The 18,986-nt window shown below is 40.1% G+C and overlaps 1 protein-coding gene across 15 annotated transcripts in view; it reads left to right on the forward strand.

Annotated features, from left to right (window-relative positions):
- Positions 1–18,986, forward strand: part of MAST4 (microtubule associated serine/threonine kinase family member 4) — a 567,241-nt gene that overhangs the window by 514,073 nt on the left and 34,182 nt on the right. For all 15 annotated transcript variants that reach the window (XM_043591561.1, XM_043591586.1, XM_043591535.1 and 12 more), the window contains 6 exons: positions 2,628–2,695; positions 5,652–5,737; positions 12,792–13,000; positions 14,604–14,742; positions 16,542–16,674; positions 17,540–17,705. In XM_043591561.1, the coding sequence (XP_043447496.1) occupies positions 2,628–2,695; positions 5,652–5,737; positions 12,792–13,000; positions 14,604–14,742; positions 16,542–16,674; positions 17,540–17,705 (801 nt within the window). The remainder of the gene's footprint in view (positions 1–2,627; positions 2,696–5,651; positions 5,738–12,791; positions 13,001–14,603; positions 14,743–16,541; positions 16,675–17,539; positions 17,706–18,986) is intronic.

Genomic DNA, 18,986 nt, shown 5'->3' on the forward strand with positions numbered 1-18,986 from the left:
TTGCTTCCAGTGAAATGATGCATGCATTACTGGGAGATAATGCCAGATAAATTTATACTGTACTGAAAGCAATACCACAACAGATTCATCACTTATCAGAGACTGGTGGCTGCTTTTCTGAAAAGTTCCCTGGGGAGAGATTTTTCCCCATGGCTTTTAAATTACCATCTTTACCTTTTTGAATCATGAGTCTTCAGAAATGGTTTAAATCAATGAAATAAAAAGGGCAGATGTTTAATGGTATTTAGATGAGTTTTAAAAATCTCTTCAGGCATTACAAAATGATGCCTTAGCTTCCTGCTTCAAAAGCTGACTCTTGGTTCCATTCCATTACTACCCACTGCTTGCAAATAATATGTATTTCTCAGATAATAGTTATTTAGCAGAAATCCTATTTAAAACAGAACCATCTTTTAATTTGTTTTTTTATGAAAATAATTGGAGTGGGGAGGCTGTCAAAGTATATTATAGTGACTGTTCACGCTGGTAGAGTTAAGGTGGTTTCAGCCCTTGAATTGTAGAGCGAGTGAGCACTTCACAGTTTTCTTACCTGGAGGGAAATGACACTGTAGGCTGAACTTCGGTAGGTGAATAATCTGAGGCCCATTTGTGTACCTTTATAGAGACTCTAAATAAATTTTAATAGTGATCTTGGACCAGTTTTATGTTTAGTAATGCAAATTTATCACTGGGAGTTGTGTTTTTAACTCTTGACACTTTGTTTTCTTGATTCAGATCTGAGGATCATTTTTAATCGATTTAATATCATTTAGCCTGCTGTTATTACAAAATCTGGTCTCCATTTGTTTCCCTTCTTGTCAGCATCTGCACTAACAGGCCTACAGCCTGACCTTTGAAAGTCTGGAGTGAGGGTGTTGAGTGGGAATGCCCCGGTCTGCACCCCGGGACCAGCCCTGCAGGCTGTGACCTTGACCATGCAGTTGATGGGCCTCTTTGTGCCTCAGTGTTCTTTCCCTAAGACCAGGGTAGTGGTACCTATTCATAGAGATGTTTTTAGGATTATGTGAGTTATTTCTCTACCCAGGATACAGTAATCCTTAATAAATGTTAGCTACTATTGCCTTTTTATTCAAACAATATTCAAGTCAGTCTCTTCCTTGAGAATCCCTCCAACTGAACACATTTTGGTTCACCTACCAGTCCAACAATCTAAGGTCCTAGTCAGAGAGGATGTTGACATCACTGGAATGACACCAAGGAAGCACGTAGTTAGTACTGAGCTCATTTTCAGTCTTGAATTTCGGCTACTGGTAGACCGGGAAAGTTAGTGACAGTCTTCACTTACTGTAGATTCTGGAGTTTGTTAATTTTTATCTGGAGACAACACTCCATTGTCGTTTTGCTTCCTATCTTTTATGTGTAATCTCTCCCAAAAAGGATGATTATAATTATAAGAATATGAATACATGGAATGAGAGCCTAAGGACTCCTTTTAGATGCATACAAAAATAGGTAACTAAAAACTATAACTTATGTATAAGTTATTATATATATATAATATATAACACGTTCAATTTTGAAAAATATATATACAGGTTCAATTTTGAAAAATTAGAAAATGCAAATTACCTGTGGTCTTACCACTCAGAGATAACTACCTATCAAAGTTTTGGAGGGAATTCCTTCATGTTTTGGGGTTTTTTTTTTTAATTAAACATTTTTAGGTGTAGAAATTAAAATGAACATAAAATGAATTTGATTTCTTCATTTACTTAGGTAGACTCAGAGATGTGTTCCATTGTGGATTGAGCAGTTAAATGCCTATGTCTTTTTGTTGGTTTCTGTTTTTCTTTTTTGTTTTTGTGTCTTTTAAGCAGACCACCAAGGTAGTACTTTGTCAGGCATGTGGCATCCAGCCCATGCTGGATTGTAATAAATAACAATCAGTATTCAGTGAACACTTAATTTTTGTTAGTCAACATGCTAAGAGCCTTACACGAATATCCTATATCGTACTTAGAAGAAACTAGTAAAAGATGAATACATTGTTTCCATATTACAGAGGAAGAGCCTGAGGTTAAAAGGTCCCTAGTAAGTGCTGACTGTGGTGACCCAAGCCTTCTCATCGTCAAGCGTCTCTTAACAACTGTTACTTCCTTTGTGACAAATTGCAAATTCTTAGTGTACCAGGAAGGGGATATTGCTCAGTGGATGTGAAAGAAATGGAGCAAGGAATGCTCAGCCACAAGTTGAGAATCATCTCTGAGCTGTGGTCAGTGTATCTTTGATGCCTTTCAGAGCCTGGGAAGACTTGCCTGTCTTGAGAATCCTATCATAAGAATAATCATTGACACACACACCTGCCCCAACCCCACCCCATGGTGATTGTGTCAACTACTGAATCCTGCTAGCTGAAGCAGAAGCCCAGCTCTCAAGTACCCGTGTCTAGGTGTTCATAAGAAATAGGGTTCTATAGAAGGGCATATAATGAACAATTTCAAAAACAGCAGCTGGTGGCTCTTACCATTTTTGATTAAGATTTTCCCATGGGTATATTGAAGTAGAGAGTAAATTGTTTTTAGTATCAAAGATATTACTTCTTATCTAGTTATAATTGTTGTATTTTTCTTAAACTTTGCTTTTTTTATTTTTTGTTTTTAATTTAGAAATGGCTCAGTTGGGAAACTATGACAGTGGGACAGCAGAAACACCAGAAACAGATGAATCAGTGAGTGTAAGTGTCTTTCTTGATGAAATATGTTGGTTTTTCTGTTTATCAACATCTGGAGATTCAGAGTGTGTTAATTACTTTGTCTCTTCACTAAGCATGTATTGTGCTTCTATATGCAAGGCAGTAAGCATATAATTTTAGTCCTTTTTTTCAGAGAAAAAAATTAATAAAAAGAAATCATGCACGAAAAAAGAAAAATGCTGAACTTGAATATAAGATCAATGATGAAAAAGGGCCATGTGCTACTAAACATACAGAAATTGACCTTAGTCTTGCCAGTCCAATAAGATCTCCCAAGGAAATGGCGCAGGAGATGTGGCATGAGAAGTTGCTAGGATAAGAAGGGGCAGAGGAAACATTCCAGGCCCAGGGAACATCCTGGGCAAAAACTGTGCCTCAAGGGAGCAGAGTGCATCTGAGAGCAAGGTCAAGGAGACCACAAAGATCGGAGAGCTTGGGTAAAAACCTGACATACAGGTCCTTGTTGCTCATCTTTGTCAAATCTTTTCTTTCAAGGAATAGTGGGAAGCAGTTGAACTTTGGAGGAAATGGGTGTGTTTGTGGGGTGGAGACAAGTAGACAGGAGGATGACCCAATCAGAGTCATGGCTTCCAGTCTTCTGACTACAGTCCAGACAGTAGATGGGGTGAGGGGAACACACAGGGGTGACCACGGGGAAGCCACTCAGGAGACTATGCAGTGGCACAGGTGACAGTTTCAGGATGCCGTGATCCTGGGAACCAGCCTGGAGCGAGTTGGGGGTGGTCAGAAAAGAGAGGTAGCTGTATTGCCTGGGGTCTAAGAACCCAGGCTCTGGAGTAACATTGCCTGGATTTGAAAGCTGGCCGTACCTCTTGCTAGCTGTGGGAATCTCTGTGCCTAGTTTCCTCTTCTGTAAAAAAAAAAGATAAAAGATTAAATGAGATAGTTTGTGTTAGATGGTTAGGTCAGCGCACTACTAAATGCTAAATAAATTATAGTTGGCGGGTGTTTTGTTTGTTTTTTGAGAGAGACAGAAAGTGCGTATGAGCTGGGGACAGGGGCAGAGAGAGGGAGGGAGGGAGAGAGAGAGTCTTAAGCAGGGGCCCTACCTGGGGCTCAGTCTCGCAAGTGTGAGATGAAATCACCATTTAAAAGCTCAACCATTTAAGCCACCCAGGGGTCCCAATAGTTATTTTTGTTAATTCTATCATATTTATTACAATTTTGAATGTGTTTAGATTTAAGTTTTTTTGGGGGGGGACAGTCACGAAGAGCCATCAAACTAGCAACTATATATATGGTGTGGAATTTTGGGGCACTCACAGGGATAGTTTTGGGTGGGGTTCTGAATGACATAGGAATCATCGGTGGGCATGAATGAGGTCACCTGGGTGTGGAAGAGTTAATGAGACAGGTGGGCTTTGAACAGCCCAAAGCTTGGGGACCCATCAGAGTGGAATAGTGGAGCAAGTGCATGGTCCTTGTCCCGAATTACATTTTCTGTGATGGGGTGTTAACAATGATGACTGGACCTAAGACTTGTGCCAAGGGCCAAGGGGAAATAGAGGACAGAAACAGTCGTTGGGTTGAGCAACTAAAGTAGCCCAGAGGCCAGGGTATTGGGTAAGTTACCTGTGGGACACGGAAGTCATCCAGGATGGTGAGAGAACTCGACCGGAGAGGAAGATGGAAAGCTGGGTACCTAAGTCTCCAAAAGATGAGTGGGACAGCATGTTAGTGCATGACAGCCTCGGTTTGGAGAGGGTGACACGTACCTTAGACTCATAGGATTTCTTCTAAAATAATAGGAAGGGAATCCTGGGCTCCGCAGCAGACGCAAAGAGGCTGTCACTGCTCACCCTCTCAATGCTCAGATACATGGAGTATGAGAGAATTAAAGCATAACACTTTGCTTATTATTTTCCTTTGAGCTCAACTTTTTATTTTATGTTTTTCCTAAACTTTATTTACTTGTTTTGAGAGAGACAGAGAGGGAGAGAGAATCCCAAGCAGGCTCCATACTTACAGCTCAGAGCGCAGTGAGTGGCTCGAACCCACAAACCAGGAGGAGATCAAGATCATGAGTTGAGCTGAAATTGAGAGTTTGATGCTTAACTGACTGAGCCACCCAGGCGCCCCTGAGCTCAACATTTAAAGAGCTATCTTTTTGAAAATAGATATTTAAAGCCTCATAAGAATAATGATAGGGAAGTAAAGAAAGGCACACGGATTGTCTTTTTGAGCGTCTTTGTTGCCGACTATCTTTTCCAAACAAAAGGTACCGCAGAAAGGACACAGACATTCTCTGGCCAGGGACAGACCAGAGTTCGTGTATCCATCAGCTCATGTAGAGCCACAACAGCCCGTTCTTTCCCAGCTGACTGAAACCTGAATTAAGGCTTGACGTTTTGGACTTAAGTCTCAAAACATGAAAACACCAGGATGAGGCTAACAAGAATAGTTTACAAAGGTAAATCATACTTGGAAATTTTCAAAAGCTTGGTGCCTTCATCTCCCGGAAATGGGGGTTCACGTACATGAGACTGAGGCTCTGTCATGAGAAGTAGTGGATCAGCACTGCTGTGCGACATTGATCTTTAAAGTTGTCTCTCAGGTTCCTTTGGCTGCCAATACTGCACTTCAGCGTATTAAACACCAGAGCAAGAGCATAGGGGTGCCTGGGTGGCTCAGTCAGTTGAGCGTCGGACTTCGGCTCAGGTCATGATCTCATGGCTTGTGAGTCTGAGCCCCACGTCAGGCTCTGTGCTGAGAGCTCAGAGCCTGGAGCCTGCTTCAGATTCTGTCTCCCTCTCTCTCTGCCCCTCCCCTGCTCACGCTGTCTCTCAAAAATAAATAAATGTTAAAAAAAAGTTAAAAAAAAAACTGGAGCATATCACGCTAATATTATTTATGTTGCTGTTAAAGTCATTGTCTGGAGTTTTCAGCTATTTTCTAACTTCCATATTTTGTTTCCAAGAGCTCCAATGCTTCCTTGAAACTTCAAAGGAAACCTCGGGAAAGTGATTTTGAAACGATTAAATTGATTAGCAATGGAGCCTATGGGTGAGTAATTCAAGAAAACTCTCTATTGTATCTTAACACACCTGAGTAATGTATTCTTCACATTTATTTTAGGCCAAATAGATGTCATTAGGGACTTGAATTTTCAGATTACCGCTCCTTCACTGGTGGCTATAATGTGCGGCCAAAATCATTTTTTATTTGGATACTCCATCAAGAAAACGTATCAAGTGACCTGGAGTTATTTTAGAGGTATGGAGAAGGAGGCTTTATGAAGTCATGGAAGGTTTTTTATAAATCCCTGTATCTGCCTCCTTTATTCCACTGTTTTGAGTGCCATAGTGCCTACTCCTGGTTGTAAATATGCATCCACACGCATCTACCTCTGGATATATATAATCTTTATCTCTAAACATATTTACACTCCTATATAGCATTACTACTTAAAAATTAACCAGTACTTTGCAGTCCCACCACCAGTCAACCTTGTGAGACAAGTACTGCAGTACAAAGACTGCTTGAAAACTTAGAGCAGTTCATTTCCTTTAGTCTTTATATCACACCAAGGTTTTTTTTTTTTTCAGTTGATGTCTGTACTCTGATCACATTAGTGATGCCCCTTTCTTTTTTTTAATTCTTTTTATGTTTTATTTACTTGTTTTTGAGAGGCGGGGGGGGGAAGGGAGGGGCGGAGAGAGAAAGGGAGAGAGAGAATTCTAAGCATACTCCAGGCTGTCAGCGTAGAACCCAATGTGGGGCTTGAACTCACGAACCGTGAGATCATGACCTCACCGAAACCAAGAGTCAGACGCTTAACCAACTGAACCACCCAGGCGCCCCTGTGGTGCCCCTTTCTTGATTCATTTTCATAGACATAAGCTTTTCTTCTCACAGTGTAGGGTCAATGGTGACAAGATCCTTCTGAGTTCCTTAGAAACAGGAAGGGTAATTAATACACATATTGTGTCCTGATCCATCTTAGACAGCCCAAGAGCTCTAGTTTAATTAAGTATTAATCTCAATTCCATCTGTATTTGGAGAGCAATAAACAATCCCATAGACATTTATTGCCATTTGTCACACATATGAGCAGATGAGATAAAAGCGATTTCTGTTACGCCACAAGGGATGTTTCTCCTTACAATTTTTTTTTTACCTAATATTTTCCACACCATTAACTTAGTGAAGAGCTTAAATATTTGTGAGTCCTTCCTGTGCTTCACTGATTTATTTTCAGGATTATGGCAAATGGTATATTTCCTGATGTAGCTTATAAATGTTTTCTGATATTTTATTTTTAGAATATTTTATTTTGTTCAACGGTCCTTTGAAACTTGTCCCCCTAAGGAAATTATTTGGGTATAGAGTTGTTTGTGAGTTTCATTTGTTTGTTATTTGGTTTTAGTTCGTTTTAGTTTTCAAGATCATGTGAGGATTTCTTCCTTCATTAGGGAAAAGACTGAACTTAGATTTAATGAGTCTATGGGTTTGAGCCCTGGTAGACTTTATTGGCAGTGGAATTCTAGAATAAGATGATCTGTGAAGCACCACTTGTATAAAATTTGGGCATATATCTTAGCACTATTTGGAGTTCTAATTGGTTGAGTAAACTCATTTGTAGTGCAATTAAACCACTGTATAGTAGATGAGGTATATCACACTTCAGGGAATGGCTGGGAATATACAAGAAGTTAAACAAGCTGTGAATCGCTAAACACCCAGGATGCAGGCCAAGCCATTAATGGGCTTACAAGCTGCCTGTGGGAGCTTCTGCCCATCAGCCAAAACTTTTTTCCTCTTTTGCTCTTCTCAGATTTAATCTCTCATTACATCTCTGACAGATTTCCCCTTCATTTTAATTATTTTTAGTTCAAAATTTGAATGGGGCTCTACCCATTGGTCCACCCAGTCAGGAGGCTGATTGTAAGCTTATGTGTTCCAGTGGAACACTGGGTAGATGATCTGGGGCTGTTGGAAGTTTCCTTGACATGTGTCACAGTCTGCCACTCAGCATCCATGGCTCAGAGTGACACCGATGCCTCGACTTTGTGAAAATTGCCCGGCCTGGGAACTAACCCTCTCATTAGGAGGGTCTCTAACACATCAGCGTTTTCTCCGCATCATACTTAGTGGCGGTTCATGTTATGAAGCCAACCTACTAATTTGATACCATCCAGTTTCCTTCTTTCCACGTTACGTGTTTTGGATCCCTGACTGGAAGTTAGATGTCCCTTCACGCCAACTTAACACTTCGTAGAGAGCGAACACTTGCCGTGTGCCAGGCACCGTGTTGGTTTATATATACTGTCTTCTCGCAAGAGCCCTGGGTGGTGTCGATATTATTTCCATTTAGATGTGGGGAAAGAGAGGCTTGGATGCATGGATGGCCACAGGTGTGCTAATTCTAAATAGTGCTCTTTCCTTCTCTCAGTATTCTTGTTACAACTTAGAGCCATGTTCATTGGGTATAGAAGGCCTTCTTCTCATGATTCCACCTGGATTTTTCAATTACGGCTTTGAATATTTTCAAAGTGAAAGAATAAAATTGACTTAAAAGATTTTTAAAAACGAGGTCCAAACCTGGGTGGCTCAGTTGGTTAAGCATCCGACTTCGGCTGAGGTCATGACCTTGCATTTCGTGGGTTCAAACCCCGCTTGGGGCTCTGTGCTGACAGCTCAGAGCCTAGACCCTGGTTTAGATTCTGTGTCTTCCTCTCTCTCTGTCCTTCCCCTGCTCGTGCTTTGTCTGTCTCAAAAATAAATGAAACATTTAAACAAAATTTTTTTAAAGACTAAATTTGAAAGGCATGACATCTCCCACTTTGCTTTACTTTTGGGCTTTGCTGCACATCAGTCTGTTTTACTCCTCAAAAGATGGGGTCATTTACCTAAGAGAGCCGTGAGACCCATGTGTGCGGGTTGATGGCCACGCCTCTCTCCTTGTAGCCTTTTTTCTAACACATGCACTCTTGTTCCCACGTACAGATCTGCTCTCACGGATTCACGTATTGCCTCTCAGACTTAAGCATAATTTTATACGCATCAGACATTCACACTCCCGAGAGGACTGATTCATTCTGCTCTAGATCCCATCAGCTTCTGATTCCATTTCTCCCCACCCTCTCATTACTCAGTTCTGCATGGGTGGAGTGAGTAAAGCTTGGCTCACAGAGGACAGTTGCCTCACCCCCTTGGGTTTTCTTGCTTTAAAAGCAGGTCGGTGTAGGAAAAGAGACCCAGAAGCAGCCTTTTCAAAGAAAGCGAGGAAATGTGGGGCTGAATTAGTTCAGTCCAGTGTTAGAATTTGGCTGGTTTACACCTGTGCTTAGCGGCATTAGCTTTCTGTCAGCTGGCTGCTGTTTGTCTCTTTCAGTCTCTGTCTCTCCTCTCCACTGACTCAAGTAGATCTGGACTATGAACTTACAGGAAAGGAGGAAAGGTATATGAGAGACAACAGTTATTACTAAACAAAGAGATTTATAGATTTCAGCATTAAGAGTAATAGTCCTAAAGCAGTATGGTATTATAAAAACTGAGTAAGAGAAGCAGAAATCCAGCTATAGCAAATTCTCATTAAGAAGCCTAGTTGACTTTTGCAACTTGATCAAGATATGTGTGTCCTGAGGCAGTGATGTCTCAAGCTACCTATAGGATTAATTTCAGTTGATTTAGGTAAATTCCCCTAGGGATTAACTGATTGTTTTAAGTACATCATAGCAAGGGAAAGCAAAAAGATCAAGTTTTACAAATTGCAAATCTGAGAATAAAGATATGAGTCCTTTTTCACATCAGACCACTGAGAAACCTGGTCTGGATGCTGGTCGAATTAGACCTGAGGCATCTTGCTACTTTGTTCTTTCATTAAGTCTTAGACAGTTCTGTTCTTCCTTCTCCACTTTCTGCTGTTCATAAACATACTGCTGAGCAGTTGTTTATGGAAGAAATGGTGATGATTGATTAAAAATTTAATGTCAGCTATGTGACAGTCTAAAGTGAAGTTCATAGTATCTTGTCTGAGGACCCTCAGCACTATAGCTACTCAATAGTAAATACTTGAAGAAGAAAGGGAAAGTAATCTGTCTTCCACTTGACTGTCAGTCATAGGCAAGTGCTTATCTAAACATACTATTTGTTTCAACATTTCATATTCTAATTTTCATTTTAAAAAGTAAATTCTGTTGCAAAAATTCCTCTTCATGACAATATGTGTTCACCATTGCTTGTCTTCTATTTTTAAGGAAACCAGGTTATTTTCTGTGCTCCGTTATATCTGATTCAGTATCTGTTTGTCCTCCTTCCAGCTTTTCTCTACGAGAAGCTCAAGGTTTGGGGAGGGCGAGGAGGATCTTGATTTTATCCAATCAGTATTGGGAAAAGAAAAATACTGTAAAAGCCTTTAGTCTGACCTAGAAAGAATGAGTCGTTGGTTAGTTAATTTAGAAGTCAGTCAGAGTAGGAAATCATTTTAAAAAGATGCATACTGTAGGGGAACCTGGCTGGCTCAGTTGGTTAGGCGTCCGACTTCAGCTTAGGTCATGATCTCATGGTTCATGAGTTTGAGCCCCACATCGGGCTCTGTGCTGACAAGAGCCTGGAGCCTGCTTCGGATTCTGTGTCTCCTTCTCTCTCTACCCCTCCTCCACTCATGCCTCTCTCTCTCTGTCTCAAAAATAAATAAACACTAAAAAATTAAAAAGATGCACTCTGTAAACATTTTAATTTAATGTAATCTCAATATGTGTAAATTAACTAGTCTTTTTTTTTTTAATTTTAGATTGTGTGTACACAAGTGGGAGGGGCAGAGGGAGAGAGAATCTCTCTTTTTTTAAAAATGTTTACTTAGTTTTGAGAGAGAGAGAGAGTGCATAAGCAGGGAAGAGGGAGAGGGAGACACAGAATCCAAAGCAGGACCCAGGTTCCAAGCTATCAGCAGAGTTCAAACTCAGGAACTGTGAGATCATGACCTGAGCCAAAGTTGGACACTTAATCCACTGAGCCCCAAGAGAGAGAGACAGAGAGAGAGAGAGAGAATCTTAAGCTCTACACTCAATGTGGAGCCCAACACAGGGCTCGATCCCATGGCCCGGGGAGCATGACCTGAGCTAAAATCCAGAGTTGAACACTCAACCAACTGAGCCACCCAGACATGCCTACTAGTCTTTTGATATAAGGCCTTTTTAAGATAGCCTATATAAGCCACACTTGTAATACATCATTTTTGTTTTCCACTTTTCACTGCTTTTAAAGGTAACGTAAGAACTTGAAGCAATCTGAATGTAGGAATCTAGATTTGTATTATTTTGTCAACTTTAGAAAACCTTCTCACCCGTACTAAAATAGGAATTTTATTTGGTAACTCACGTTTAACACATTTATCAGTACTTTCCAAAGCATCCCACTTGTGTGTGTGTGTTTTTTAATGAACAACAAAGCTTTTCCTTTTCACACTCATGTTTCATCAGTTTAAGTATTTGTTGAAATTAGTTAATCTTGATATGAGGCCTCACCAGAAAAACAGGTGTGGAGATAAACCCAGCTGATGGGAGCCCCAGCATTTGGCGTTCTGAAGAAGACCCTTGGCCCCTGTGGAAGGTGTTAGCTGCCCAGCTCCCTTGTCAGTTTGTTATACAGCGGGAATAACAGCACTAGATTGTTCCTTGGGTTTGTTACCTAACGTGTGGATAAAAGAGATTTTCTGTATATGGTGAAGGAAGGAAGAGAAGACCAAAGAAATAATGAGGGGGGAAAAAAAAGTAAAGAAAAAAAAAATTGAACAGAGACAAAATGATGTGTGATTTTGCAAGTGAAGGAGAAAGATGGATACAATAAGACAAAGATACACGTACACATACTTGACAGAAAAGCGATTTGCTAGTTGCACACTTGAGCGAAATGCGTGAATACCAGTTAAACTGAGATTGAATATACTAAGATTTACAGAAGTGGATTACCCTGACATCTTGGTTCAGCAGGGAGTTAGGGTGTTCTAGTTGCCCTTACATTCTCTTTTTAGCAACAATGAAAATAGTGGGATAGGCATCTCAGAATAATCCCTCATTTGAGGAGGCAAACGTTGGAATACTTTACTGCGAATGATTGCTGTTTGGGTAAATTATTACTTATTTGAGCATTTCCTAACAGTTCAAATCTATTCTCCCACAATAATGACAAGTGAGGAGTAACTTAAGAGAAAATGAGCTGATCGAAGACATTTTCCTTGTTGCTCATCATTTCCAGGTGAGGTTTTAAGCCTCCTCCTCTCTTTTTACTTGTTTGTTCCACATCAAGGTTCAGGGAGTCCATTGTCTTTCCCCAGCCAGAATTGGTTCTTTAGAGTGTTTGAGTGAGTCTTGCACCAGAAATTCGGCGCAACATCATTTTACAGTAAAGTTGGCTGTCACCTTGGCCATGGGTTGGATGGAAAGGAAATGCAGTGTATTATTGGTCCCCTTTTATGTTGGGAGAGGAATTTTCTGTTAAAACAAGCATAGGTGTAAATCATGCAGAGGTCTCTTCATTGTAGGACAGCCTCTTTATGACCTAGTACACACTTATCATTTATCTGGAAATGTCATGGGGAGTAAATTACCTTCAAACTGGAAGCCACCTACCCTAAGAAGCTTTGGTCCTTTTCTCAGATATCATTGGTATCATATAGAAAATTATTGTTTTAGTCATATAGTCAGTGACATATATCTAATGCCAAAAAAGATGTAGGTCATGGTATGTGTGTACTTTTGTTAATTCTTTTCCTGTTCTGACTTAAATACTGAATTTTGTTTGTAGAAAAACTGAAAACATCACCTACCTATTGGGAAATAGCTCACTCTGGAAACTGTCCATTTCCATTCTTGCCATGAAGACGAATTTGGTGCCTTATGTACAGCCGATTACCTTTGTTGAAAGATTAAGAAATAAATAAACCTAGCTGTAAGCTTTTGCCTTGGAATGGAATGTATGTAGCTGCTAGGATAGCTTGTGTGAGCTGAATTCCAACTTCCTTGTGAATGTAAAAAAATGTTGACGATCACGTGGTTTCCTGTACCCAGAAGCATCCTCACCTCCTGTGAACTCCAACTCTTATGCTCCTTTTCAGGGCAGTCTACTTTGTTCGGCATAAGGAATCCCGGCAGAGGTTTGCTATGAAGAAGATCAATAAACAGAACCTCATCCTCCGAAACCAGATCCAGCAGGCCTTTGTGGAACGGGATATCCTGACCTTTGCAGAGAATCCCTTTGTTGTCAGCATGTACTGCTCCTTTGAAACAAGGCGCCACCTTTGCATGGTCATGGAATATGTGGAAGGTACATCAGCCTCTGACACACAGAACGTGACCCCTGTATCCAGAAGCTGCTTGCTCCTTTGTGCAGCTGAGGCTTTCCCTGTTGTGCTACCCAATGGTTGTATCCACCTAGGAACTGAAGCCAGGCACTGAGATGGCTGTCTTCCCAGTTATTATCTTCTGATAATTGCTTGTAAAGTGCCTGCTCTACTATAACAAAGGGAAAATTAGTGCTTTTTGGAAAACGGTGGTTTTGCTTTTTTAATAGCTTTTAATCCTAACTACCTCCTCTCACTTGGTCATTACAGTTAGGATATAGGTGATGGAATTTTTCCTACCTACTTTCATTACATAACATAAAATCATTTGTGACACTGAGTTTCTTAATGAATTAAAAATGCATTCTTTGTGGTCTACGGTATGAAATTAAAAATGATGGGGCGCCTGGGTGGCGCAGTCGGTTAAGCATCCGACTTCAGCCAGGTCACGATCTCGCGGTCCGTGAGTTCGAGCCCCGCATCAGGCTCTGGGCTGATGGCTCGGAGCCTGGAGCCTGTTTCCGATTCTGTGTCTCCCTCTCTCTCTGCCCCTCCCCCGTTCATGCTCTGTCTCTCTCTGTCCCAAAAATAAATAAAAAAAAAACGTTGGAAAAAAAAAATGAGTTTAGGGGAAAAGGAGATACAAGTCAAGAAAATCTAGCGCTCCTTTTTTTTGACATTTATGGTTTACTTTTTAAATGTTCTTCTTTCCATCAGTTTTACATTCAATTTCTGCATGTTTGGCCATGGCTTATTGAGATAAACAAAGTTAATAAAAGGCAGAGATGAGGAAAGGCCAAAACAATCTTCAAAAGCATCTAATTTAAGCTCTTGTAATTGTTTGAGCAGAATCCCTAAACTATAAAATTCTAAGAAACATTAAATATCATCTAGTTCGACCTTTTCATTTTGCGGATGAGTGAACTGAAACCCAAGAGGTGGGAGACTTACTAGATACTTTACTAGTAGACACAAGACAAAAGCGTAGCGTGCCTGATTTCCACCTGTTTCCCCCACCCCCACACACACCAGCACTTGGCCTTACTAACCTTCGTTGTGGTTATGATAACTAACATTTATCACACATTTAATAAGTGTTGGTAATGTCCTCAATTCGTTGCATATATCACCTCGTGTAATCTACTTAATAATCTTACAAGGGATGACAGTCTTACTGTCATGATATTAGAGAAGGGTGCCAGGACTAGCTTCCCTAAGATCTCTCCACCCGTAACGGAGCCAGGATTTGAACTCCAGGAGCCTAATTCCAGAACCCATGCTTTATACTGGTGTATTTTGTTCTTCAAATTTCATTTCCACTTTGAAGCCAGATCTGCTCTTAGGAGAACTGCTGCCTTAAAAATATATATATATATACGTTTATGTTTATGCTTATGTTTATGCTTATGTTTATGTTTTTTATCCACACCACATCTTAGTTAAAAATGGGAATACTCTGCACAGTCCCCACTTAGGAACTTGGTATACTGTGTCTGTGGGTAGATGCTATTTTATAATCTGCATTGATGGTCATCTTCAATCCTGGCTGGTACTATACCTGCTAAGTCTTGTGTCTGTGTTTTATAGGAGGCGACTGTGCTACCTTGATGAAGAATATGGGTCCTCTCCCTGTTGACATGGCAAGGATGTACTTTGCGGAGACAGTCTTGGCCTTGGAATATCTACATAATTATGGAATTGTACACAGGGATTTGAAACCAGACAAGTATGCACACTGAGGAAACAGATCTTTATTTTCACACCATGCAGAAAGTTTTCTAATGTCTATAAAAATGTTTTCTTTTAATGCTGCTTTGCGCATTTTAAAATTGTCCTGTAATGGTCCCATATGACTTATTTTGGCAGTATATATGGTAATGTTTATATAGTACTTTAAAGGTTCTGGGGCTTATAATAATAGCTTCTAAGGAACAAAAGAAAAAGATGATGATAAAGCCAGGGTTAATTAAATTTTTAAAAGTTTGTTTTTTATTATGTTAAGTTTTGAATCATAGAATGCTACTAGTTGCTTTCTGGATGGTTTTTGCATTTGGTATTATATACTTAGATAACCCTTCCATACTCCAAAATGATATATTTGATATTATATACTATCTCACCATTTAATGTAAAAGTTTTAAACCTATGTGACGTTCATTTTAGTGTCTGATTTGAGATACACATAGACTTTTTCCCCCAAATGACTATTATTCATCTTGACACCATTTATTAAATTTTTTATGCTTTCTCCACTAATTTCAGACAGCTCTCTAAGCATTACGTGTACTATGTAAAGATTCTGGGGCGCCTGGGTGGCGCAGTCGGTTAAGCGTCCGACTTCAGCCAGGTCACGATCTCGCGGTCCGGGAGTTCGAGCCCCGCGTCAGGCTCTGGGCTGATGGCTCAGAGCCTGGAGCCTGTTTCCGATTCTGTGTCTCCCTCTCTCTCTGCCCCTCCCCCGTTCATGCTCTGTCTCTCTCTGTCCCAAAAATAAATAAACATTGAAGAAGAAAAAAAACTTAAAAAAAAGATTCTAAGTGTGCTGAGAACTATAGAAAATTAACTCATGCTCATTCCAGAAAATTTGGAAGCACAGAAAAAGATTTTTAAAAATTCATTCATGGAGCGCCTGGGTGGCTCAGTAGGTTAAGCGTCTGACTCTTGATCTTGGCACAGGTCATGATCTCACGGTTCATGGGTTCAAGCCCCATGTCGGACTTTGTGCTGACAGTGCAGAGCCTGCTTGGAATTCTCTCTCCCTCTCTCTCTGCCCCTATCCCATTTGTGTTCACACTCTCTCTGTGTCTCTCTCAAGACAAATAAAAACAATTTTTTTAATAAAATAAAATTTAAAAATTCATTCATGACATTACCAAAGACAACTATTAGAACTTTGGAATATTTCTTTCCGGTAGATATTCTTTCTCTTTACACTTCCTCTATTTCTTTAATTTTTTAAATTAATTAAAATTTTGGTTTTTCCCCTTAAAATTAAATTTTTTTTAATTTAAATTCATAAAGCTGTCAAATGTGAATCCTTTGCATACATAAGAAATTTACATTTTGTGCTTAATAAGTAGAAATTTAAATTCGAGCCATAAGTTGAAATCTTACACAATAGTACGTTTTTCTGTCCAAGTTCTTTATCTTATGTCTCACTTAAACCTTGGACAGATTGACGTGGGATTATTGGTAATCAATCCTTTATTGTTTTATTATGCTGAAAATAGATGTCAGAGTCCCACACTAGAATTTTTCTAAGAGTTCAGACCTATAAATGAAACTGTATGTGGCCACTCCCAACAAAGATTAGCTGGACCCAGTGTCTGGCCCTCCCTTGTGAATTACACTCATGAGCCAGATACCCCTATGTAATATGTTCTTGTGATTTCATCTCTTCCCGGGCTGGGTTCTATATTGAGATTGATACCTCTACACTAAATAGACTTAGGAATTGATAGGGGAAGGAGAAAGCTAAAAAAAGAAAAGAACTTAAAAGCAAATATGTGTCCTTCTGCTTCATAGTTTGTTGGTCACCTCCATGGGGCACATAAAGCTGACAGATTTTGGATTATCCAAGGTCGGACTAATGAGCATGACTACCAATCTTTATGAAGGTCATATCGAGAAGGATGCTCGAGAGTTCCTGGACAAACAGGTAAGCTTGCACACAGCCCAGTTCTAGAGGGAAATACAAAGTACGATATTGCCAGCGACATTCCAAATCAACTTGTATAAGCCAGCTTCACATTAGTGCTGGGCGTCTAGATGTCTGTATAAGCCTTACGTTTAATAAAGTGCAAATTGCCTCCATTTTTCTCCCTGGGCCTCTCTGAACTGTCCGTTCCTCCCCATTCCTCCCCCAGCATTATGGTCTATTAGCAAGACGAACGATGTAATTGCGCACAAGTGAGAATGTGAGAGAGACAAATGGAAAACTGTTTTTGTAAGGAATTCAGGAGTCTCAGTAGAGTACTCATGAAACTCATGATGCATTGTACAATCCCGGGTGCTAAAATCCCAGCCATGGCCCATTTCCCTTTAAGCATGCCTCATTACCATGTGCCCACAATCTGTTCATTGTAAAGTTACTTAAGGTAAACACATCTCAACTGTCAGGCTTTGATAAAGTAACCAGGATGTGAATATATTTTGGTCATACAAATACTAAAACTATCTCTGGTGGCAACAGATGAAGAATGCATCATTCTTTTAAGCGTTAAAAATGTTTTTAATATTGTGGAATAAGTAGAACCACCAAACAGGGTCAGACCCTCAATTTGAAATTGCACGTCATGCATAGTTTAACATTAAAGCGGCATTTAAATTTCCCTTTTTTGCTGTTTAAATATTTCATTGCCTTTGGGGTTATGGATGCTGACTTAATAATTGCTGTTCTTAAGTTCTCTGCCCATGTGGTTGAGCAGGTGCACTCTGGGCAACCTAATTGGTGTTTAGCCATCGTGTTCATTTGGATTCATGTCTAATATTCCAATTATTCTAATATTGCAATCATCTTTTAGGTCTGTGGCACGCCTGAATACATTGCACCAGAAGTGATTTTGAGGCAGGGCTATGGGAAGCCAGTGGACTGGTGGGCCATGGGGATTATCCTCTATGAATTTCTGGTTGGATGCGTGCCATTCTTTGGGGACACTCCAGAAGAGCTGTTTGGACAAGTCATCAGTGGTAAGTATCTTCAAGCGACTGTTGGAAAGCAGCTCTTTAACGTAATCCTGCGGAGTACTGCCGTCTTCACTACTAAAATGTCAACCTTTACCAAACAGTTTAGCCAACACATTAAAAGAACTCACTCATCATAGCCCATAACTGACTGACAAATCTCAGGAGATCAATTTGTGTTGAAAATTGATCTGAGGAAGTTTCGTTAACATGGAATCTGGCACGGCGCTGGCGGTGTAACCGATTTTTATGGTGTGCTTTTTCTGCAAAAGAAATTCACGTGGGATTTGCAAATTATTTCCTTGCCGTCCAGTCTTCCTTTCCATCATAGGAACGTGGCACCAGGGAAGAAAAGGTTAATGTGGGTCACATTTACATAAATGGGGGGAAAATAGCTAATGGCACAGTGAAGAAATTAACAAAAATGTAATAAACCCTAAAACAAATGTCTACCACATAATAAATAATGAGGATGGGAAGGAAGCAAATTTAATTCACAGACTGTTAATGATTTCATTGGTGGTTGTTATGGTGTAATGTTATTTCTGTAACAGCTGTTCATCTTTCATTTAAAATTGAATAACCTTTAGATCTTAACCTGCACGCTGACCCTCGCTATTGTTACGCGGCTTGTGGCAAAACCAAATGATAATTAAATAGGCCCTATTAGTACCCTACCTGCTGTTTTTATAAATTTCCCCGAAGCATATCAAAAAGGCCTCTCCTCCTCAGAGTTTTATCAGTCATCACCGACACCTCCATCACCCACTCGGATACCGTCTGGACTGTGCTACAGGGCCCAACAGTGGAAAGAGGGAAAATGCGAGTCGGTACGAGGAGTCCCTTAATCACAGCGTTATTCTCTATCATTGACTTTGCAAGCCAGGCATATTTGTAAACTTTAACAAAGTAGATTTGTGTGTTGCCTGCAGTGTATAACCCTTTTCTACAATATCTGAGCTGTTTATGGATTTATAACTAGGCTGTTTGCTGATATACCAAGGCCTGAATGGCAGGAGGAATCAACTGTTTAATTAACACAAGCAGCAAATGCTGGCTTTGTTCTCGATGCCTTACGGCTCAGATGCATATTCATGTTTTATTTTCCAAATCAGATTTAAACTGCAGCAGAGGAAGCTGGAGGCAGGCACACACAGAAATAACTCATGTTTTTATTGCATTTCCATACACACAAGCACACACACCTTATCTTCAGGCAAACTCCTGTGGAATGTAGAACATGTTCTCATATTTATGGCAGATTTTGAATACTTCCATTACTATGAT

Source organism: Prionailurus bengalensis, chromosome A1 (assembly GCF_016509475.1).
Source record: "Prionailurus bengalensis isolate Pbe53 chromosome A1, Fcat_Pben_1.1_paternal_pri, whole genome shotgun sequence".
Taxonomy (NCBI): domain Eukaryota; kingdom Metazoa; phylum Chordata; class Mammalia; order Carnivora; family Felidae; genus Prionailurus; species Prionailurus bengalensis.